The 23,520-nt window shown below is 33.1% G+C and overlaps 4 protein-coding genes across 4 annotated transcripts; 2 read left to right on the forward strand and 2 right to left on the reverse strand.

Moving 5' to 3' along the window:
- The first annotated feature begins 894 nt into the window (after window positions 1-894).
- On the forward strand, window positions 895-1,820 carry LOC127087791 (early nodulin-like protein 1). Its single transcript, XM_051028720.1, has 2 exons — window positions 895-1,245; window positions 1,344-1,820. The coding sequence occupies exons 1-2, from the start codon at window positions 1,062-1,064 to the stop codon at window positions 1,715-1,717; spliced, it is 558 nt and encodes a 185-aa protein (XP_050884677.1). The 5' UTR covers window positions 895-1,061; the 3' UTR covers window positions 1,718-1,820.
- A 26-nt stretch (window positions 1,821-1,846) lies between these two features.
- On the reverse strand, window positions 1,847-4,774 carry LOC127087790 (uncharacterized). Its single transcript, XM_051028719.1, has 6 exons — window positions 4,378-4,774; window positions 4,211-4,266; window positions 4,059-4,113; window positions 3,649-3,727; window positions 3,253-3,545; window positions 1,847-2,079 (listed from the first exon to the last, which is right to left on the reverse strand). Exons 1-5 carry the CDS (start codon window positions 4,592-4,594, stop codon window positions 3,269-3,271), a joined length of 684 nt encoding a protein of 227 aa, XP_050884676.1. The 5' UTR covers window positions 4,595-4,774; the 3' UTR covers window positions 1,847-2,079; window positions 3,253-3,268.
- A 7,847-nt stretch (window positions 4,775-12,621) lies between these two features.
- On the forward strand, window positions 12,622-16,396 carry LOC127087792 (pentatricopeptide repeat-containing protein At4g31850, chloroplastic). Its single transcript, XM_051028721.1, has one exon. It carries the CDS (start codon window positions 12,888-12,890, stop codon window positions 16,239-16,241), a length of 3,354 nt encoding a protein of 1,117 aa, XP_050884678.1. The 5' UTR covers window positions 12,622-12,887; the 3' UTR covers window positions 16,242-16,396.
- A 684-nt stretch (window positions 16,397-17,080) lies between these two features.
- On the reverse strand, window positions 17,081-21,581 carry LOC127087793 (probable protein phosphatase 2C 60). The gene is made up of 11 exons (XM_051028722.1): window positions 21,359-21,581; window positions 21,169-21,287; window positions 20,846-20,909; window positions 20,496-20,604; window positions 19,808-19,961; window positions 19,458-19,583; window positions 19,032-19,155; window positions 18,592-18,668; window positions 18,386-18,438; window positions 17,867-17,921; window positions 17,081-17,522 (listed from the first exon to the last, which is right to left on the reverse strand). Exons 2-11 carry the CDS (start codon window positions 21,283-21,285, stop codon window positions 17,313-17,315), a joined length of 1,089 nt encoding a protein of 362 aa, XP_050884679.1. The 5' UTR covers window positions 21,286-21,287; window positions 21,359-21,581; the 3' UTR covers window positions 17,081-17,312.
- Between the last annotated feature and the right edge of the window lie 1,939 nt (window positions 21,582-23,520).

The following is a 23,520-nucleotide window of genomic DNA, read 5'->3' on the forward strand; positions in this document are numbered from 1 at the left end:
AATATTGTGTACACAATATAAGTCGTTTTATAATACTAATGAATGATTAATGTTATTTTTCTTATTATACCCTTAAATATTTATTATTCCCTCTTTTTTCAATTATGTCAATTTGTTTTTTCAATACCAATAATAAAGGATAATTTTATAAAATCCTTCATAATTTATCTTTTTCATATTCTTAAAACATGTGAAAAATCAAAAATGACTTATAATAAAAAACAGAGGGACTACATGATAAGGATACTTTTGTAAAAATATCATTATCTCTTTTTAAATTATTTTTTTTAATAGATGTAAAATGATCAATTGAGTCACTTAATATATAGAACGGAGGGAGTAATAAATAAGAATATTTTAATAAATAAGATTAAATTTTATCATTAAAATCAAGTCTTCTAATATTTTTTTAAAAATCACACAAGATCAAATAAGACATTTTTATTACGAGACATAATGAGTAGCTGTTTTAAAAAATTTACTTTTATTTTTACTACATGAAATAAAAAATAATGATAATAAAGCATAATAATCAATCTCATATTTAAAACTATTATATTGCAAACAATTTTACTCTCATCCAACTTTAAACTGAAATCAATACAAGATCAGTTCGTTTAAAATAAATTTCACCTACTTTTTTAAGTAAGAAAGGAGGAGACCCCTCAATTAATTAATTTTTTGAATATTTCCAAAATTGATGCTTAATTGGACAATTGGCCGTTTCTACAGGTTGTGCATTTACAGTTTGTAGCGATAAAGTTCAACCTCCCTGACATATTCATTATTACCGTTTACCCCCTTCAAGGTTTCCTAACGTTATAATGGTACGATATTGACACGCAACACAGGAATCAATAACCCCAGTGGTACGAGGTCGACACGCAACACAGGAATCAATAACCCCAAACGTTGTGCTGTCTTCCAACCTCAACGGCTAGTTTCTACCCTCTTCATCATCACCATATATAAATAACATACAATAACCCAAGCAATCCCATCAATGCAAACCACCCCTCTCTGATTCTAACACACCACACTCAGCTATCAGAAAAATTACCATGGCTGCTTCCTCAAGAACTGTTTCTGCTTCTCTACTCTTCATGTTCTTTCTCTTTGGCTTCTCTGCAGCTAAAGAACTCTTGGTTGGAGGCAATGTAAACGCATGGAAGATTCCATCTTCTGAAGCAGATTCACTCAATAATTGGGCTGAGAAGTCTCGTTTCAATGTCGGCGATCATCTTGGTAATTTTCTTCTCCATTATTTATTCAGTTTCGAAACTGATTTTTACTATCAGAATTTTCATCACTGACCCATTCTTTCTTTCATGTCTGTTTTACAGTATGGAAATATGATGGTGGGAAAGACTCAGTTTTGCAAGTGAACAGACAAGATTATGCTAACTGCAACAGCTCAAACCCTATTGAAAAGTACAGTGATGGGAACACTAAGGTGAAGCTAGACCGTCCTGGACCATTCTACTTCATCAGTGGAGCAAAGGGTCATTGTGAGAAGGGACAAAAGCTAGTTGTGGTGGTTATTACTCCAAGGAGAAGATACAGTGCAGTTTCCCCTGCACCTTCTCCAGCACCTTCTTCAGCAGAGTTAGAAGAAAGTCCAGCTGTTGCTCCAACTAGCAGTGCACCAGTTCTGCAAACTGGTTTTGCGACTGCTCTGGGACTATTAGCTACTATTTCTGTTGCTTTTCTCATGTGAACCGTAACATCATCTTATTAGTCTTTTTGTTATAGTATGTATGTAGCTATTCATTATATTTATTTTTCCTGAACTTATAAATAAAAATCTTATATTTGATTCATGTTCTGAGGGTGAAAAATACTCATGTTCTGGCTCAAAATATCTTCATCAAGATTCGTTTTTTAGAATTCCATACGGTTCCGTACATGGATGAGGCATGTTAAGTTTTTTTACATTGACATCCAGAAGAACTACACAAATTAAAGCAAAAAAACACTGCACATCAAATCCAACCTTAAATACAAAGTCATCCCAAAAAGCATGGGAAAGTAGGCAAAACTAAACTATCCCTCGACACATGCTCCATTTAGCTGCTGACACTGCAAAAAAGAAATTCCAAATAAAGTTTTAGACAAAAAAATTGACAAATTTACTGGCTTGCTATATTTTTCACAGTTGAAGTGTAAAAAGAATGTGTATTTCATCAGAAAACTTAAGAGATCCTCCTTAAAATTAACATCTCCAGAGACATTTGAAGAGCAAAACATGGTCCCTAAATTGTTTTTTTCCAACAATTTAGCTCAACATTCTTCACAGTCAACGTTTCATAAATGTCATAAAAAGTCTAGTTCAGAACTCAATTGTGGCTCAATTAAACTGAACACTTTAGATGGTAAGTGCCACTTAGTATGTTAAATCACAAAAGAATAGGCTATATGTGATGATCAGTTCTATTTAAAAGTATTGATTCTAGTCAATTGTTTTCACTATTATTAACATATCATTCTCATCTCTCTCATTCTTATTATCTTTCCTAAAAAACATGGCTTTCATCAAGCAACAGCTCTGCCATTCAAAAAGTCCAACAAAATCAAGTTGACTGCGTACATCTACTCCCCTAATTACATGATGGAGAACAAGGCTGCACAAGGATCTTCAAGACGAATTTTTATAGAGTTGTATCCCAGACACGTCAATCAATATTTTCATGGATATGTATCTAGGAGTTCCATGGGCGTATCAGCATTAGATTATAGTACAACCCTCAATACTTTAACAATTTTGGAGTTTCTGAATTATGTGGCTCTAATGCTGATTACTAAATAACACTAAGCTGTAGAATTAGTAAAATACTTTTGAATCTAGTCACTTTAATCATCAAATGCAATACAACATACTATCTAACGTCTACACGACCGTACGAGAAAATACTAAGAGTTTTAAAGTCTCAAGCATGCTGACTAGTGAGAAGGACCGCGGAGCTGTAGGATCAGGTTGGGGTCACAGACAAGATCTTAAAATGTAGGATTGATCATCCACAACAATCCATGGCAGATCCGCAGAGTCTCAAGTTTGAAAACATTGGATTCATATATATCTAATTGAAAATTTTGGGGATCCCCTAAAATGCATTATCGGATCATAATTTATTATAAGTTTGATACGGCAAAAATTCTTGGCACTCTAAATTATAAATTTATGCTGCAGCTACTAGAACAAAAGAGCATTAAACTCATAAAGCAGATAAGGTTGTTATAAGAAAGAAACTCTACCAGAGTACATGGAAAATCAGGGCACAAGTAGTTTATCGTCATCGTCTTCTGAAAAGTTGTCAACTTGATCGTCATCGTCTTCTGACATGTTGTCAATTTGAAGCGGTCCCTTAATACCCCCATTATTACCGCCGAGAAGCTCCCTGGTTGCTTTCTCTAGAAACTCCTTGGCAGCAGTTTGAACAGATGGCCTTTCAGAGGATTGATACTTCCTCTTTTGACCCGCACGCTCCCCATGTTTTCTCTTCTGTCCCTCCCCTCTACTTAAGTTCCTCATTTTCTGCCTTTGCTCTGCATGAAATAACAACCACTTCATCACATACATGAAATCAAAATGAAAACACATAGATGCTGAATGACCCTTAGAAGTAATAAACCAAAATCACTACCCACCAGGGGGTAAGGTCAGGCAGAGAGTGTTCGATGAAGCGTGTAGCTGCTCGATAATTCAAGGTAGTAGACGGTCGCAGTGGAGCTTCACAAACAAAAACAAAATCAATAAAATGTAATCAATTTTGTTAATCTAATGAAACAGTGAACACTTTTACGCAGCACCAGTCCCTCATATTGAAGTTATGTCTATTGTCTAACATGCATCGATGTCCGACACAATACTAACCTATATACTTACATTCAATTACTTCAATTTTCAAAATTACTATCGGTGGCTACGTGTCAGGTCAGTATCATGTCCGATTTCTACGTGCCATAGCTCGAATAAGATGTGTTCCCAATTCAAATAATCACCATGTTGTAAAATTTACTTGAAGATGGAACAAAACAGCATTAATCAGAAAAGAACTTACCTTTATTCAAATCTAACAGACGTTCAAGTTTGTCTTGGTAAATGTCTAATCTATCCTGAGAATACAACAACAACAACAACAACAACAACAAAAACAGTGTAAGAAATTAGGGTAAAGTAAAAAACAGAATTAGCAGAGTAAGAATAGCTCACAAACTCCGATTTGACAGAGTGATTATCAGGTTGGACTCCAGTACACCTCAATTTCACTGAAAAACCCGAGAAATGCAAAATTAAGTAACAAAAGAACAATACTTGAAATTGTAGTCGCAATTAGATGAATTAGATGATGAAGATAAAGGGAAAATGGTTACACTTACATGCGAGGAGGGTGGAAGTGATTTTGGAGAGGAGGAAGAGAGAGTGAGCACGTTGAAGAGGTGGAATTTGTGAGAGAATTTGAGGGTTCATAAGAGGTAAGAATTGTTCAAAATGTGAACGTAATTCGTGAAGGTTAGAGAGAGTGGTGTTGACGGAATCCATCACCGATTCAGGTACTGCAATGCTTTCAGAATCGTGTTCAGTTGGTTTAACCATTTTGAGGTGAATTGATCGGAATGGAAGTAACTAGGTTCAACACTGATGACTGTAACGACGGCGGTGGAGGGTGGAGGGTGGACGGTGGAACAAGAAGTTAAAAGCTAGGGCTTTCAAGTTAACATTGATGAGGATTACTTAATAATTTTTTATGTTTTATTTAATGATAAAATCAAATATTTATTATACTTTTTACACTCATGTCAATTAATCTCTTAAACTATTTCCTTTTAATTAAATTATTATTAAAATTTGATTAAAGATTTTACACCATCACCATCACTCTAATATTATAAAAAAATTGATTTTTATTTTAACAATCTACAAAGTAATAGAAATGAATGATGAATTGATATTTTAAATTTTTTTACATGAAAAGTAATTAATCTATTTTATTATATACTCCCTTATAATGCACTATTTGTCCACTGATAATTAATAATTAATAGTTGATGAGTGATAACCGATATAAATTAGGGTTTGAGATATCACTTTTCATCAAATGATCCAAAACTTCATAATTTTTAAATTTGCATCACATAAACTGAAAATAATGAAAGAGTAAAATTGAATGAAAGAGGATATTTCATTTATGAATATTTAGTGGCAGTTTCAAACCGCTATTAAATGTCAATTTTTCTCTCTCCATTTTATAGTATTTAGCTGCGGTTTTAAATTGACGTAATATTTTAGTTTTTTCCTTCAACCTTTTAGTGGCGGTTGAGAGAGAGAGAGGAGAGAGAGAGAGAGAGAGAGAGAGAGAGAGAGAGAGAGAAGAGAAGAGAGAGAGAGAGAGAGAGAGAGAGAGAGAGAGAGAGAGAGAGAGAGAGAGAGAGAGAGAGAGAGAGAGAGAGAGAGAGAGAGAGAGAGAGAGAGAGAGATAGAGAGAGAGAGGAGAGAGAGAGAGAGAGAGAGAAGATAGAGAAGAGAGATAGAGAGAGAGAGAGAGAGAGAGAGAGAGAGCGAGAGAAGAGAGAGAGAGAGAAGAGAGAAGATAGAGAGAAGAGAGAGAGAGAGAGCGAGAGAGAGAGAGAGAGAGCGAGGAGAGAGAGAAGAAGAGAGCTAGAGAGAGCTCGAGAGAGAAGAGATAAGAGAAGAGAGAGAGAGAGAGAGCAATTGTTTACATTAGAGGTACACGACACCAAAACAAAACCATTAAAGAAAATAGACTTAAATATGTTACTCGTCTATGTAAATTGGCAATATTTTTGTTTTCGCCTCTGTATTTTTTAAATAGTCTTTGAATGTTGAGATTCATTTGATTTTCATCTCAGGTGTCAATATTCCTTTATAAAAAATGTAATATGGCAAACGATGTTGATGAGACTTTATTGTTCCATATTTCAATTGTTAAATCAGATTGTGACGTGGATTCTATAGTGAGATGGTTTTAAAAAAAGGATGAAATAAAAAAAAAATGATATTTCAAATTCATCTTCTTCTTCCTCATTTCAAATTGTTCAAACTTATCTTCTTCTTTTCTCCATTTTAGCACATTGAATAGTCAAAACACGACTTCATTTTTTACTCAATAACCTCCATTTCAAAATTTCAATTCCTTCATCTTATGTTCTACAAGCTCCATTTCAAAAAGTAGCTAACTTTTCCTTTGTTCTCTATCTTATTTTTCACACAATGATTATGTTTCTCTTCATGTCAACCCCATCATCCATATAGCTCCATAAGTAGACTCGGAGTTTCTTTATTAATTCTTAATCAAAGCCATTTCAAAGATCATGACATTGCTCATTTGTTTTGTTCCAATTCCCTCAAATTCTTAGACAAAAAGGTTATTTTCCTGAAGGAAAACAATTACATTCTCATTTAATAAAGTTTTAATTTTGTCAATTTCTTTCATTACAATCAGATTTTGGGTGTTTATCTTAAATGTAAAGAAATCAAAGATGCAAAGAAATTGTTTGATGAATTTCTTGTGAGAAATTTGGTGTAATGGAATATTATGATTTCACGACATTATTGGACCACATGACATTGAAAATGAATCGGATCATATATAGTTGTGTTTTTCATATTTTAGAATCGCTTTTCTCAGTGTTCTCACTGCTTGTGCTCATCGCAGACTTGTGACAAAGGAACTTCACAACTTCAAATTAATGACCAATGTGTATCAAATTTTTCCCGATATAAAACATTACACTTGCCTTGTTAACCTTCTAGGAAGATATGGTCTTATAAATGAAGCTTTTGAGTTCTCGAAATCAATGTCATTTCAAATTAATGAAGCTTTTGGTATCGGTGATCTTTAAAGTCATTATGATCTAACCATCATCCTTTTGGTGATGAAGATCTTAGTCATTATTATACTACAATCATCCTTTTGGTGATGACCCATCATCCTTTTTGTGATGGCAAATCTCTGTTGTTGATCTTACCGTCATCCTTTTGGTGTCAGCGATATTTGAAATTAGTTTGATCCAACCATCATCCTTTTAGTGATGTCAAGCTTTGAAATCATTATGACTTATTATCATCATTTTGGTGATAACAAGGTATGTTTGATCTAACCATAATCCTTTTAGTGATAACGATGTTTGTCATTGTGATCTAATTGTCATCCTTTTGGTGATGCCAATCTTTGTCATTGTGATTTAACCTTCATCCTTTTGGAGATGGTGATCGTTGAAGTTGATGAGTAATTATCATCCTTTTGGTGATAGAAAGCTTTTCGTTGATCTTACTATTACACTTTTGGTAATGGCGAGCTTTATTGTGATAACCATCATCCTTTTAGTAATGTGATCTTTGAAGTTGTAAATTAATCATCATCCTTTTGGTGATATCGATCATCCTTTTGGTGATGGTGATATTTAAGAATTGGTATAACCATAATCCTTTTGGTGATGGTAATCTTGGTTATTGTAATTAACCATTGTCCTTTTGGTGGTGGTAATCTTTAAAATCATGAGTTAATTATCATCCTTTTGGTGATATCAAGCTTTTTTATTGATCTTACCGTCATTCTTTTGGTGTCGGTATCTTTGCAGGTATGATCTCACTATTGTCTTTTTTGTCGATGGTGATCTTTGAAAATTGTGGTATTATTATCATTCTCTTGGTGATAGCGGGTTTTGTTGTTGATCTTACTGTCATCCTTTTGGTGTCGACGATCTTTGCATTTATGATCTCACCATCGTCCTTTTGTCGATGACGATCTTTGCAAATTATGGTCTTACTATCATCCTTTTGGTGATAGCGAGCTTTGTAGTTGATCTTACCGTCATCCTTTTGATGTCTGTGACCTATGCAGTTTGATTTAACCAACATCCTTTTTGGTGATGGAAATCTTTGTCATTGTTATGTTTAATCATTATCCGTTTGGTAATAGCGATGTTGTTAGTTTTATTTAACTATCATCCTTTTGGTGGTGGGGATCTTTGATATGTTGATCTAAACATCGTTATTTGATCGATGGCGTTCTTCGTCGTCTGTTTAACCATCATCCGTTTAGTGATGGAGGTCTTTGTTGTTTTAATAGTATCAACTCAATGGTTGATATTGATCTAGTATCTTATCCCAATAAACTCGTTTTCCTAACTTCATTGCATTTCTCTGCATTTCACATATGCATTCAGTCTCTACATTTCATCTTTGCTTTTTAGGACAAAATTTGGGGTCTTTTCGAATCTAATTGACTTCTACCTGAAAGTATGAACACTGCGGTAGGTTCACCTTACCGGGCTTAAGACAATTAGATATGGGCAGTTGTCATACCCCAAATTTGTCTTATCTTTATTTTACGTTGCATATTTCTTTTTCAGTTCATTTCCATCTGTATCAACATAACCAATTCATCTGATCATCAGTTCAAAAATCATTCATTTGCATAAGTTTGAGTTGTTGACTTTGTTTACCCATTTTCATGTTTGTCTACACTAGTTCACTATTTTCATCTGCATCATGTATTGACCATTGACTTGCATCTGAAGAAAGGTCAAAGTCAATGTTTGACTTTTGACTTTATTCATGTAAGTATTACTTCATATTTCATATATGTATGTGGTTTTTCCATTTATTTTTATTTAATCTTTTAGCATTTTAAGAACATATAGCATTTTGTCACTTTAAGCAAATTAGGTTACTTTACTTGATTTTTAGCTTTATTTTAAATACATCCATGATAACCATTTCTTTTTAAATCTAAAATTGCTTTCACATTTATACATGTTGCATCCATGATAAAAAAAAAGAGTTATTTTTAATCATATTAGTTTTATATTTCTCTTAGTGCGTAAAAAAAATTAGAAGTTGGTTTTTATTTTTTTTTACACTTAATCACTTTTTTGCTACAATTAGTTTTGTTGCATTTTCATTAGATAATAAAAAGAGATTTTAGAAAGAGATTTTTTTTATTAATATTATATTTTACATAATAAAAAATAGTAAAATAATAATAATAGATTAGAAATAAAAGTTTGTTCATTGACACCTATATTATGCTTTACATTAATAATAATAGTAATACAGAAAGAAAGAAAGAAAGAAAGAAAAGAGGAGAAAAGTACAACAATAAAAAGTTTATTTTGATTGCATATAAAATATAAGAAAAAAGGAATGAAAAAAAAGGTTATCTTTCTACAACAAGGATCACACAACTTCACATCATCTGCTTCATGACCATCACTACCTCCTCATGGACATCATCAACACTCTGCAAACATGATGAAATCATATATCAAAATCAACAAACGGACATATCATGAGGATTGAGCATCAAATAGACTAATCACATACAAGATGAAAGCAACAAAAAATTTACTCTGCAATATACATACATGATAATACACACATATATCCATACATCCTATTTTTTAGGACAACAATGAAATCACGCCACAGTCACACTAGCTCACCAATACACGCTTGATTTGCAAAAACAAAATTCATAGAACCATTCTAAAAATACCATGAATTCAGGGATTACAATCAAATTGCTAATAGAATTTTTTATTCACAAACTCAGGAATATCTCACCATCACACGCACCTCAACCCTCAATCTTTTCCTATAAGTAACACTCTCATTACACTCTTAAGAAGGAAGAAAAATGAATACAAAGAAATTGATGCTGAAATCACTTGTCCATCCCACACTCATAGCTCGTTCACAGAAAGAGTTACTCAAGTTCAATATCAGAACCTGAGTTTTGCTTAGAGCTCAGACCTTCAACTTTACTCAAGAAGTCAACAATCAGAAACAACACAAGAAGAAGTAGAAGAAATGGTTCAAAAAAAGGGAACGAAAAGAGAATAAGAAGAAACAGGAAAATAGAGAAAGCATTACATGGGAGATTCAAGGCTCGCCAGAGAAAGACCCATTGGAGGAGGTCCAATTTAGTATATTCCAACCCTCTTTACGTTGTTTTCGTTCGCATTTAAGCTTCACAACACGTGTTTACCCATTTCCCCTTGTTAATTTCTTCGATTTAGGCTTGAATTGTTGGGTGTGAACCTTTGTTTCTTTTTACTTCTGTAGGTTTTAATCTGGATGTTGGGTGTATTATTTTTTTGCTTTTGATGATGAATTTGGGTTTAAGAGCATAATCTAAGGGGTGTATGTTTGAAGTTTGGATGTTTGAGGTTATTTTTGAGCATTTGGGTTTTTGCCCGGATGAACATGTTGATTGTTCATTAGGGTTGTTGCATGAAACATCATGTAAATATTTGTCTGGTGATATATCTTTTGTTCATGTTGTTTAAACAATGAAAGCAAGTGGGAGAGAGAGAGGTATAGAGGAAAGAGACACATCCGATTACGAGAGAGTATGCAATGTTTGTTCTCTTCATTGTAGATGCCTTTTTTTATATTTGTTTTCATTTAATGTCACTTTTTAAAAAACTTTAATTGTTGCCATGTGGGAGAGGGATAAGTCAGCGTGAATCATAAGGAAAAGATGTGTCAACCTGTCTTTCCTTTTTCTTTTCCCCATTAAGTCCAATAAAGAACATGTGTTCTTTAATGTGCCCCATGAGATGATGGGCGGCCACGCGTGTCAGAGAGGGAATAATGGGGCAACTGGCTTCCCATTATTAGGGTTTCTGAAGTGTGACCGGCTTCGAGTTCCCTCTTGTTGGGCCCAACCTGACTGTACACCTTTTTTTTCTTTCTTCAGCCTTACTGCACCTCCATAAGCTTCACACCCTCAGCCTGTTGGGTTTCCCCTTTGAGCCCATTGTTTTGCAACCCATCTTTATTTTTATTTTTTATTTTTTTCTCATCTTTTATTACTTCTCTACCATCTTTTATTATTATTACAATTGATTAATTAAAATTTATCTTAATTAAATTACTTAGGTTAATTGGATTTACTAAATATTAATTAATAATTGGAGTAGTTCACTCAATGAATTAATTAACATATTTAATTCTAACAAACCTAATTAACTAATTGAAATAAAGATTAATTAATTAAGATAAATTGGTTACATCATTTGCTTCACCATATATTTCTCATAACCATACATCACATCTTTTGCTTGCTTAGAATCATATTTGTTTTATTATTATTTTGTTTATTTTCTTAAATAATAATTAAAGTGAGTGAGTAATTGATAATGTAATTGAACTTTTCAATAGTAAAGACCTTTAATTCAACGTCAAGTGTGTTTTTCAAAAACATTGGTCAAATGTCAAGTGAATTCTTAAACTTAATACACTTCAAATCATTTTCAGTGTCGTTTCATAATCATTTCAAAATCATTTTCCCAATTCATTCCACAAACACAAATTAAACGTTTGATCCAACATCAACCTCTACTTAGGTGAAATGTCCAGTCATAGTCCCGAGTGTTAGGCCTAAGTGGTAATCTCTTGTAAGCCATAAATACTCGTCTTTCGCTAAAATACAAATGCGTCTCCTTTTTGCAATAAATCGAAAGAAAAAGACTACCTGTGTGAAAGGTCCAGTCATAGTCCCGAACACTAAGCCTAAGTTTGTAATAAGCTCAAATATTTGTTTTTCGCATAAAAACACTTATAACTATTCAAACTTTTCCGCAATAATTGAAAGAAAAAGACTACTTTGGTGAAATGTCCAGTCATAGTCCCGAGTATTAGGCTCAAGTGGTACTCTCTCGTAAGTCATAAATACTCGTCTTTCAATCATAAACACACTCAAATACATCAAACCTAACTTCTCGCCCCCCGTGTGATCAACAACTCTTTTACAAAAGGACATTACTTAGTCCTTCTTAACGCGTATACAAACTAGCGCTTAAGCCCCCGATGCGATCTAAACACTTGTTTAATAAAACAAACCAAAAAACAATAGTCTTCACCAAGAACTACGTAACTTTGAATTCTCTATCGCACATGGAGATACGTAGGAGCGAGATTCATCGTCTCGTCAAGTACTGTAACCAAAAACACAAAAAATATTTTTTGTTTTGTCCTGAACTACAAAACTTTGAATTCCTCATTATACCTGAGGATACATATGAGCAAGACTCACAATCTTGTCAATCACCATAATAAAAACTTTTACGATCTTTTTCTTTTTCCTTTTTCACTTTTGATTACTTGAAAAAAAACAATTAACATAAGTTAACATTCAATCACAAGTTTTGCTAAAAGATTCCCGTTGAATACAATAGACGTGAATGGTGTTAATACTTTTCCCTTACATAATCGACACCCGAACCTAAATTTGGTTGCAAAGATCATTTTTTTTTCTTTAAGAATTTTATCGATATTTTTTCTTTCCTCTTTTTGAATAAATAAATTTCGATTAAGACTCTGTTCGAATAATTTTTTCTGCGAACGTCCCACGAAAGATCGAATTTTTCGAGATACGTTAATAATAATAATAATAATAATAATAATAATATAATAATAATAATAATAATAAAAAAATAATAACAATAATAATAATAATAATAATAATAATAATAATAATAATAATAATAATAATTAAATAAACAAATTTTATTTAAAATACAATATTAAATGCGGTTATTTTGATATATTAATTTAAGAAATAATTTCGGTGTTACTACTGAAGAGGAAAAAAAAAAGAGCAAAGAAGTTATTGATAACGTGATAGTGCCACTTCCATCGTTCAAAGCTCTATCAAAAATATCCGAACCCAAAACTTCAAAATCTCTCCACTGTCTCTGACCGCGTCTTTTGTTAACTATTAGCACCTCCAGATTTTCCAGTTCCACCCTCTTTTTCATACCTCAATTTCAGGAACACAGGTTAATCACTTCCAATTTCTCCTTCAATGTCGTTATTCTGAATTTCAATCCTTTATATCATACACATTTTTTGAGTTTCCATGACTGGCTTACTTCTCTGTTCCTCAACAACCACATGTTCTAACAGTATGTCGTTTTGCTATACTTTAACGGATGCTACTTTCTATGTTCTCACCAATCATGGGCTATTCAGAGGTGGAACCAATTTCGTCAAAATGAAAACTTTTTCCAATGGGTCTTTGTTAAATTGGAACAAAAATGGAAGGAGATATGTGGGTCATCGTGCATTTAGAACTAGATGTACTCATGATAGTGATTTAGTTGTGGTAAATCGTAAGAAGAAGAAAACTAAAGTGTCTTCTGAAGAAGTTATGACAGTTTTGAAGTCTATTTCTGATCCAAATTCTGTTTTTTCATACTTTAAGTTAGTTTCTCAGTTACCGAATTTTGTGCATACCACTGATGCTTGCAATTACATGCTTGAGTTTTTGAGAGAACAAGGGAGGATTGAGGATATGGTTTTTGTATTTAATTTGATGCAAAAGCAAGTTATTTACAGGAGTTTGGATACTTACATGACTATTTTCAAGGCTCTTTTGGTTAAAGGTGGGATTGGAAGAGCGAATTTTGCACTTCGTAAGATGAAGCAAGCTGGGTTTATCTTGAATGCGTATTCGTATAATGGTTTGATTTATTTAATGTTGCCTCATTTTTGTAAAGAGGCTTTGAAGGTTTACAAGAGAATGATCTCAGAAGGGATGAAGCCTAGCATGAAGACATATTCGGTGTTGATGGTTGCGTTGGGGAGGAGAAGGGACACAGGAAGCATTATGAATTTGTTGGAAGAAATGAAAAGTATAGGTTTGAGGCCGAATATATACACGTATACGATATGCATTAGAGCTCTTGGGAGGGCGGGGAGGATCGATGATGCATGGGGAATTTTTAAAGTAATGGACGATGAAGGATGTGGGCCTGATGTTGTCACGTATACGGTTCTTATTGATGCTCTTTGTGCCGCAGGGAAACTTGACAAGGCTGAAGAGTTATATATGAAGATGAGAGCGAACAATCATAGTCCGGATCGGGTAACATACATTACACTGATGGACAAGTTTGGTAATGTTGGTGACTTGGAAAAAGTGAAAAGATTCTGGAATGAGATGGAGGCTAATGATTATGCCCCTGATGTGGTCACCTACACTATACTTATTGAGGCTTTATGCAAATCTGGGGATGTTGATCGGGCATTTTCTATGTTAGATGTGATGACAATGAAAGGAATTTTACCAAATCTTCATACTTACAACACATTGATATGCGGATTTTTGAAGGCTAGAAGATTAGACGAGGCATTAGAACTTTTTGAAAATATGGAATCTTTGGGTTTTAAACCAACTGCTTTTTCTTATGTTCTTTTCATTGATTATTATGGAAAATCAGGAGATCCTGGAAAAGCTCTCGACACATTTGAAAAGATGAAAGAGAGAGGCATTATGCCAAGCATAGCAGCGTGCAATGCCTCCTTATATACTCTTGCAGAGACGGGTCGGATCAAAGAGGCAGAAGATATATTCAACGAACTTCACAACTGCGGGCTTTCACCGGATTCAGTAACATATAATATGATGATGAAGTGCTATAGCAAAGCAGGGAAAGTAGACAAAGCCACAAATATTTTGTCTGAGATGATAAGCAAAGGGTGTGAACCAGATGTAATGATAATTAATTCTTTAATCGACACACTTTACAAGGCTGGCCGTGTTGATGAGGCGTGGAAGATGTTCGGGAGGCTGAAGAGTTTGAGGCTAGCTCCTACAGTTGTGACGTACAACATTTTACTTAGCGGTCTTGGTAGAGAGGGAAATATCGTAAATGCCCTTGAATTGTTCAGGAGTATGACCGAGTCTGGATGCCCTCCAAACACGATATCTTTTAACTCACTCCTTGATTGTCTTTCAAAGAATGATGCAGTTGATTTGGCATTGAAGATGTTCTGTAGAATGACAACAATGAACTGTAAACCTGATGTTTTCACATACAATTCTATCATCTATGGCTTGATCAGAGAAGGCAGAACCGATTACGCATTTTGGTTTTTCCATCAGATGAAGAAATTTATTTCCCCTGATTATGTAACTTTATGCACCTTCCTTCCCGGTGTTGTGCGCCATGGAAGGGTTGACGATGCAATCAAGGTTGTAGTGGAATTTGTACACCAGGAAGGTTTACAGACAAATTCACAATTCTGGGGAGAACTAATGGAGTGCATTTTAACCGAAACGGAAATAGAGGACGCCATTTCATTTGCTGAAATATTGGTTTGCAATTCTGTTTGCCAAGATGATCATGTAATGCTACCTCTAATTAGAATTCTGTGTAAGCGGAAGAAGGCCCTTGATGCTCAAAATTTGTTCGACAAATTCACCAAAAAGTTGGGAATTCAGCCAACCCTAGAATCGTATAATTGTTTGATAGATGGGCTTCTTGGCTCTAATCTCACTGAAAAAGCTCTAGAACTTTTCGAAGAGATGAAGAACGCAGGTTGTCACCCGAATAATTTCACTTACAATTTGTTTCTTGATATTCACGGTAAATCTAAGAGGATCAGTGAACTCTATGATCTGTACAATGAGATGCGTTGTAAGGGATGCGGGCCTAATGTGATAACTCATAATATTATCATCTCCGCGCTTGTGAAATCTAACAACTTGAATAAGGCTTTGGATTTATACTATGAACTCGTGAGTGGTAATTTCTCTCCGACTCCTAGTACATATGGTCCTCTTATAGATGGTCTTTTAAAAGTTGGAAGACCCGAGCAAGCAATGAAGATTTTCGAGGAGATGTTAGATTATCAATGCAAGCCCAACAGCGTTATCTACAATATTCTTATCAACGGATTTGGGAAATCAGGCGAAATCGATATTGCTTGTGACTTGTTCAAAAAGATGGTTAAAGAAGGAATAAGGCCAGACTTGAAATCTTACTCCATTCTTGTAGAAAGTTTGTGCATGAGTGGTAGGGTTGAGGAAGCTTTCCAGTACTTTGAGGAACTAAAGTTGACTGGCCTTGATCCTGATACAGTTTCGTACAACTTTATTATCAACGGGCTCGCAAGATCGCATAGATTTGAAGGAGCTCTTTCTCTTTTTAGTGAAATGAAGAATAGAGGAGTTTCTCCTGATCTTTACACTTACAATGCATTGATTTTACATCTTGGAATTGCTGGAAAGGTAGACATAGCTGTAAAGATGTATGAGGAACTTCAACTTGTGGGTCTAGAACCGAGTGTTTTCACGTATAATGCTCTCATCCGCGGTCATAGTTTGTCGGGAAATAAAGATCAAGCCTTCTCCATCTTCAAGAAGATGATGGTTGTCGGGTGTAGCCCTAACGCGGGAACATTCGCTCAACTCCCTAATAAATGTTGATTTTGTTGTTACCTCATGCAAGTGCATATTTAACCATTTTGTTGTGTAAGTTATTGATCTCAAAAGGGTGGTATAGAGGTAATTATTGTAAATTTTTTACTATTAGATAGTATATTCTTATATTGACTTTTGATCATTGGTTTTTTGTTCAAGGATATACTTTGTTTTGTTTGCCTAAACAATTTCAATGGCATGTATCTAGTATGTGGTTTTGTGCAAATTATGCACTTCAACCAAGATTTCCTTGCTGATAAATGGTGCCAATTGTATAATATTTTGAGGACCAACCCTGTCCATAAGTTCATAACACTGTCACTGGCTATGTATATCTATCATACTAAGTTTTGTATAAAAAGGGCTCTAAAAATTTACCGTCAAAAAATAGCTTAACTGATAAAATATTATTTTACTAAGATTATCTTAAAACGGAAATGTTAAAAATTCTGTTTTGATTTTTTTATATAAATTCAATCTTTATATAATTCATTATATCAGTTTATGTAAAATGATAGAATGTTGTTGCTTAGATGCCAATAAACTGCGATACATTACAATTTATTTGATTGTTCGACCAAAGTTGAGATATGTTTAGGTAAAGGAAAGGAACTTATTTATAACAGTTTTATAACTTTTCTTGAGACACTACAACATAACCAATCCCAGGAAATCCCATTAAATGGGGTCGGTTAAACTTTCTTGAGGCACTCTTTCAAATAATATCTGCTCTTATATATTTGTTCTTTTTCCTCCAGACTTCACTAACAACATAATAGGCATAACAGACAATCAGCTTCTTATTTGAAGCCACATGGTAGATCAAGCAGAACAGATTTATGGAGTGAAACTAGAACAACTCTGATATTATTTATAGTGATCAAAATAACTACTGCATATAATTTCAGATGAAATGGGAATGGACATTCAGAAAACAAAATATGCACTTGTGTACACTACTACTATACATAGGGGGTGAGTGTGTGTGCCTATTATATATGTAGAATGCAAATTTGAACTGTGTCTATTAGGTATTATATAGAATGCATATTTGAACAGTTGCTATGGAATACAGTACTAAACATCACTTCTTTCAAGCTTCAGTTCAACTTGTGAATCAGCTAGTTCGTTTGATGAAGATTGCTCTTCTGCTGGTGCACTGGACTGAGCAGGTTTTTTGAACTGAACCAAGATCATGGTCATGTTATCACATCCTTCGCCACCAGCAGTTGATGGAGCCAAACACCGGTCAAATACTCTTTCGCACACAGTGGAAAGTTTTGTTTCCTGAAAGATAATTATAGTTAGATCATTCAAATACTCTTTTACCGACCATGCAGATTTTACCATAAATTCTAATGCATTAAGTGATATACTTGAGGTTCGGTAAAAGAAAATGTTCATTAAATATTAGTGTAAGCTGTCCATGGCAAAGAAACATGATATGTTACTGAGCACTAGCAGAATGATTTATTTATTCTCTCAAACTAAATGCTAGGAAAAATAGCAGAATGATGGTCCATGAAAGTACCAGGTACTGCATTCAATATCATTTATCAGTATACCCAATCTTTGAATAATTATGACAGCTATGATCAACAATAGGAAATAAATTAAAACTTAGATCTCACCGAACACAATTGTTCATGAACAAAATCTACCAATTGTTGACTTGACAAGCAGTCCCTGAAATAATCAGATGAAATCAACGATTATTTTAAAATAGGATGTACGTAGGGGCATGTGCAACCTACACTATTTCAAAATCAAACCAAGTGTTCACAATATTTTAGCAGATAACACCTGGATATGCTAAAATCAAACATAAGGTATTAGTTTATTGAAATATGAGAACGGGATAGTTCTAAGTGATTTCCAAAACCAGAGTGTTTACATCAGTGTTTAAACTTTAAAACAGATGAGTGTAATTTCCTAGTATACATGCACGAAACAATGCACTTTTCCCATGATAAAGTATAAACACAACATTGTATGCCTAAAAAGTGTGCCTAGAATGAAAATTCTATCTGTGATTAAAAATTGAAAATACCATCAACTTTTACATTTTATTGAGCAAATTATTGATATCTCTCTCAAATGGATCATAATGTTCAGAATAAAATGGACATATGAAAGCATAAGAAGAGTACCATATGCCATCACAAGCTAGAACCATAAATTCATCTTCATCACAAAGCTCAACCTATAATATCAAAGCAAAAATAATATATCAATCATAAGTCATAACATATGAAATTAATTATGGGTTATACATACCATAGAGAAAATGGGAAATATGGCATGTATGTGTATAACTGAGGCTGTTAGTTGAATTGCATCACATTGACAAACTTACGGTGTTTATATCTGGATTGGCAGTTACAACTTGTTTTTCAGCAGGAAGAAATTTGTTCTGTTTAAATTCCATGTCACCTGCAGTAAATTGAAATTTATTAAAGAATGGAAAGATTAAACCCAATCTCACCCCTCAAAATCCCATAAAAAATGTTTATGAAAAAATCATTGTTAAGAACAGACAGCTACATAAATTCAAATGTGTTTTGAAACCACTCCTCATGTCTTGTGAAGAACCAAAATATAGCATACAAGATATAAAGAAAAAGGAGTACAGAGCTGTTCATTCTATTCGTAGAAGTTATGGATTATCTTGAACTAAAGACACAAAGGCCCGGCCCAGGTTGTTCACTTGGGTTAAAATTGGAAAAAGAGGGGGAACAAAAAGGAAGCTTAAACTAATCTTCAAAAAAGTTAACAACAATCACATAGGTAAGTTACCAATAGCTCTTGTAAGGTTTAAACTGCCATTGACTCTTCCTGCATGAATAAAACCACCAGCTTTCGAAATTCTTTCCTTCTCAATCTCAAGATCAGGTTTGTGGTCTCTGGACAAATTGTATGCCTGTAGAAAAGATCAGTAGTTATACAATGTGTGTAATCATGCGCGAGATCTATAACTTCGATAGAACTGAGAAATGCAGTCTGCCAGAGAGACAAACCGTTTTCAATAGCTAGAAAACAGTCCCCAAACCAATTTGACTCATAAAATTGAGAGGTACACAATTTTTCCAATGTGCAGACTCAAAGCATATGAAAACAGCATTTTATATTTATCTGTATATGCATTTGTGTACTACTTGTCTGTATACATCAATGTTAGCAGTAAGCATAATAAACATTAAAGAACTTCCATTCTAGAGTTACCTGTCCCTTTCGAGATATCACACAACGTGAATCACCAGCATTTCCAACAAGAAGCTGGTTGTTTCTGATAACTGCAACACACGCTGTGCTTCCTGAAGTTGGTCCAGCAAAATCAGAATGAGGCCCCTGATTCCAATAAATAAATTTAAATCAGGGAGATCCATAGAATGTGTGACATAACATAACAGGCTCACATAAAACAAGCATGTCGAGAGAAACATAATACTATTATCCAAGAACATGATAGTTCCTTGCTCAAAGTTAAAGCTATAGGCGAATCAGCAACTACCAAGTATATCCAATTAATCTGTGCTGATGTGTATTAAACTATCCTCAAATGTCAGACCTACCTCCTCAAAAGCCCAATCATCAGCTCTGCTAATACCATTGCTGCTTCGTGGAGACCAAATCAACCCTTCTATCATCCCACTAAATTTGTTTATCTTATCTCCCAAGATTGATAGCTCCCTCCATCCTCTTTGACCACGCATCATCTCATCCATTCTGCATAGTCATGAAAATACCAGTTCATATTTTAGTTTAGAGGGGGGAGACAGAGAATTACACACTAGGAACCAGTGGAACTTTTTCTGCTATATAAATCACAACAGGAGAGACGTAAGATATAATGTCGCACATCATGTCTACTCTATAATGTAAGTTATGGAACAGAATAAGTTGAAGACTATGCGATGCAATGCAATGCAATGCCATGATTAGTAACTAACATGCGGGCTACAACTGGTCAATGAAAAAAGATACATTGTTTCTTCATACTTCCTTCAATTAGTCCATGCATGAAACACACCTATGTAAATATAATTGAGACCATTATCAACAGTGTGTCTCTCTATGTTAAAGAAAAAAATGATGTATAATAAGAAATACCAAACAAAGATTTTAGCTGATGATTCAAATGGAAGGTCTTGAATAGTATAACAGCTCAAACTCGGGCAAGCACGAACCCAATTTGTCACTCAGTTATAGAATACAGAGAAACTTCCATTAAGCATAAATAGGACCCTGTTTTCATCTAACCTTAAAAATGATTCTTGAAGAGAAGTCCCAATATCTCCAACTAAGTATGCTTCACTTTTGAGCATCTGTTGATGAAGAAACTTAGCACAAAACTTTGCAACCACCTTACCTGAAATTTTCGGGATTAAGTGAGCATACATAACACAGCTTTGATTACGAATAAGACAATTTCTTTTGGATTTTCTCCTTAACAAACTATGATTTTATAAAAAAATAATATGCACGACGGTTTAAATTTAATAACAGTCATTCTCAGGTTCGGATTCTCATCATGACTTAACCCCAATTAAAACTTAATAGAAGAACCTATTGAATCATAATTGAAGTAGCCAAATATTTTCAAATCTTACCTCCATGACCATCATAAACACCAAAAAACGAAGTAGAACCATCCAGATCAGTATATGCAGCATGCTAACAAAAGAAAACAGAGTGAAAAACATCAGCATATTACTAACAAACAAGCCAAAATGAACTGAATGAATTGCAACACACAAACTTAAAAAACATAATCAACAACATGACATTCATTCCTGAAATCACAATGAAACAAAAGATAACTAGACAGTGCCCTAAATCAATAAATACACTAGAATCCTCACGATTAACATTTCTCAAGATTTGTGAAGAAATAGAAGAAAACGAAAACGAATTGATAAAATTAGCAACTAACAGCATCTTCCATTGTTGCACGCCAGCCTTGCATGGACGATAAACCATATCTAAGATTGTGACTTTCTCCATCTTCAGAAAATTTCTCAGTTTTGGGAGTACTGAGATATACCCCCATTTCTACAAGGTAAAAAGAATAATCAACTAGTTTCTGAAAACAGAAATTGAAGAAGCAAAATAAGCATGCGTACCTGAGCAGAGAGAAATTGAAGAAGAAGAAGATGGTGATGTGATGACTTTTTAGAGACTGTAAAATCAAAATTGTACTAGTAATTCTTTCTTTTTTTCTCTCTCTCTTTGATTCTGTTGTTCTTATCTATTTATTGATTCTCGTTCGGTTATTAATCATGATTAATTTGATGGTGATATCTTGAAGCGTATCGTGCGTACAGCTCTAGGAGATTAGATTAGATTAGATTTGATACGATTTTATATTTTATTTATGTAACGTGTGTTGATAAAGTTAATTCAGTTATATCATGTCATGTCACTTTGTGTCTGATCATAACTATTTTTACTCTAAAAAAGGAAATTTACCCGGAATGTACCGTTCTTATGGAGTCAAATTCAAAAGTTATGTATGGATTTCTTATAAATACTCCCTCCGTTCCTTTTTAAGTGTCACTTTCTTGATAAATTTGTGTTTCTTTTTAATTGTCACTTGTAAAATTCAAGGTAGTATTAAATGCATTTTTGTCAAAATTACCCCTATGTAATTATTATAGAGAGAAAAAAAAGTAAAATGAATGTAGAATATAATTAAGGGTATTATAGGTAAAATGAGAATTATTGTTTAAAAAGTAACAATAATAATTAACTTTCTTGGTATGTGTAAAAAGTCAAAATGTGACACTTAAAAAGGAACGGAGGGAGTATTTACAACTTTTTATATATAATAATCAGAATCTATTGTAAAATGAGCTCAAGCCTCATATATTTGATGATCAATTTAATATTTTTTTTCCATTTTATTTTAAAAAATCCTGATAATTTATAAAGATTATGTTTTTTTTACAGAAATAAAGATTGTTTATTATTGTTACTCATCATCGAATCAATATGAAGAACATGGAGGAGACTTCATAATAAGATTTGGTGACAATGGACAGGGCATAGTAGCGGTGGGATATTAATGATAGAGATTTACCATTAGTAGAAAGAAAGTAGGTGTTCATTGTCAATTAAAAGTTTTAGGTTTTAAATATAAAAAAAATAGATGTTGAGCATTATATAAATGTTATTATTATTCATACGCTAAATTTCTTAAAGTTTTAGATAAAGACATGTTAGTATTTCTTAAAGTTTTTAGATAAAGACATGTTATTTTCTATGATTATTTTTTTTCTCAAAAATAGGATGATGATCTTGTTTTTAAACTCCTTTATGATATTCAAAACTTTTTCTAATTTTTGTAGACTATATGTTAGATTGATCAGGGTTTAGGTATAACAAAATAAATGTATGACATATTTAACCAAATTTATATGCTATAAACATTTATGAGATTTTATCTAACAAATATTTAATTATCATATAGTTTTTTGGGATAGTCAGTTTTATTCGCCTTCAAAATAACTTGTATGGTATCAGACTCTTATGTCAAAAGTTCTCTTAACAATGATGAACAAACTGACATATCTATTTGATAAAGCAACAACTATATTTCAAGTTATGTGGTAAAATAACTTTTATTTGTAGGAAAATATTATTCAGATAAATAGATAAATTCAATTGAATAAAAAAAATTCTAGTGTAAATTTGAAATTTTACATTAAATTAACAAAAACATATTTAGCAACATATAACCAAACAACTCATATATTAATGTCTTAATATTTTGAAAATAAAGATATGAGATCAAATCAATATTTATAAAAAGAAATATAATGTGAAAGAAGGAGAAGGGAGAGAGAGGAAATAGTCACAAAGAAGAGGTAAAAAAGCTTAGTGTGTATTTGGATTGGCGGTGAACAAAATTGATTTTGATAGAATTGAGTTTGTTAGAATTGATTTTAACAGAATTGATTTATGTTTGGATACATTTATGTAAAAGTGATTGTTATCAATTAATGTTGTTTGGATGATTTTTATCAAAATTGATTTTGAATGTATAATTACCAAAATGGACATGGTTAAACACATAAATAAAAAAGACAAAATTAATAATATTTAAACATAATAAAAATTACAAATATATAATAAAATTTGAAATGCAACATAGCACTAAAATATTATTACAATACTAATTTAAATTGAAATATAGTACTAATTTTTAACAATATTAAGTTTTTAGCTTGAAAATAGAAGAAACAGTTGAAAAGAAATTAAAGAGGGCAATGAAGGAAAATTGTAA

The sequence above is a fragment of the Lathyrus oleraceus genome, chromosome 5 (assembly GCF_024323335.1).
Source record: "Lathyrus oleraceus cultivar Zhongwan6 chromosome 5, CAAS_Psat_ZW6_1.0, whole genome shotgun sequence".
Taxonomy (NCBI): Eukaryota; Viridiplantae; Streptophyta; class Magnoliopsida; order Fabales; family Fabaceae; genus Lathyrus; species Lathyrus oleraceus.

Coding starts and splice junctions, on each gene's coding strand:
- LOC127087791 (XM_051028720.1), top strand. CDS start 1,062: ATGGCTGCTTCCTCAAGAACTGTTTCTGCTTCTCTACTCTTCATGTTC. Junction 1,246..1,343: donor CAATGTCGGCGATCATCTTG/GTAATTTTCTTC, acceptor TCTGTTTTACAG/TATGGAAATATGATGGTGGG.
- LOC127087790 (XM_051028719.1), bottom strand. CDS start 4,594: ATGGTTAAACCAACTGAACACGATTCTGAAAGCATTGCAGTACCTGAA. Junction 4,267..4,377: donor CACTTCCACCCTCCTCGCAT/GTAAGTGTAACC, acceptor CGGGTTTTTCAG/TGAAATTGAGGTGTACTGGA. Junction 3,728..4,058: donor TCTGTTAGATTTGAATAAAG/GTAAGTTCTTTT, acceptor TTGTTTGTGAAG/CTCCACTGCGACCGTCTACT.
- LOC127087792 (XM_051028721.1), top strand. CDS start 12,888: ATGACTGGCTTACTTCTCTGTTCCTCAACAACCACATGTTCTAACAGT.
- LOC127087793 (XM_051028722.1), bottom strand. CDS start 21,285: ATGGGGGTATATCTCAGTACTCCCAAAACTGAGAAATTTTCTGAAGAT. Junction 18,669..19,031: donor AAACCTTACAAGAGCTATTG/GTAACTTACCTA, acceptor AATTTACTGCAG/GTGACATGGAATTTAAACAG. Junction 17,523..17,866: donor TTCATGAACAATTGTGTTCG/GTGAGATCTAAG, acceptor ATTATCTTTCAG/GAAACAAAACTTTCCACTGT.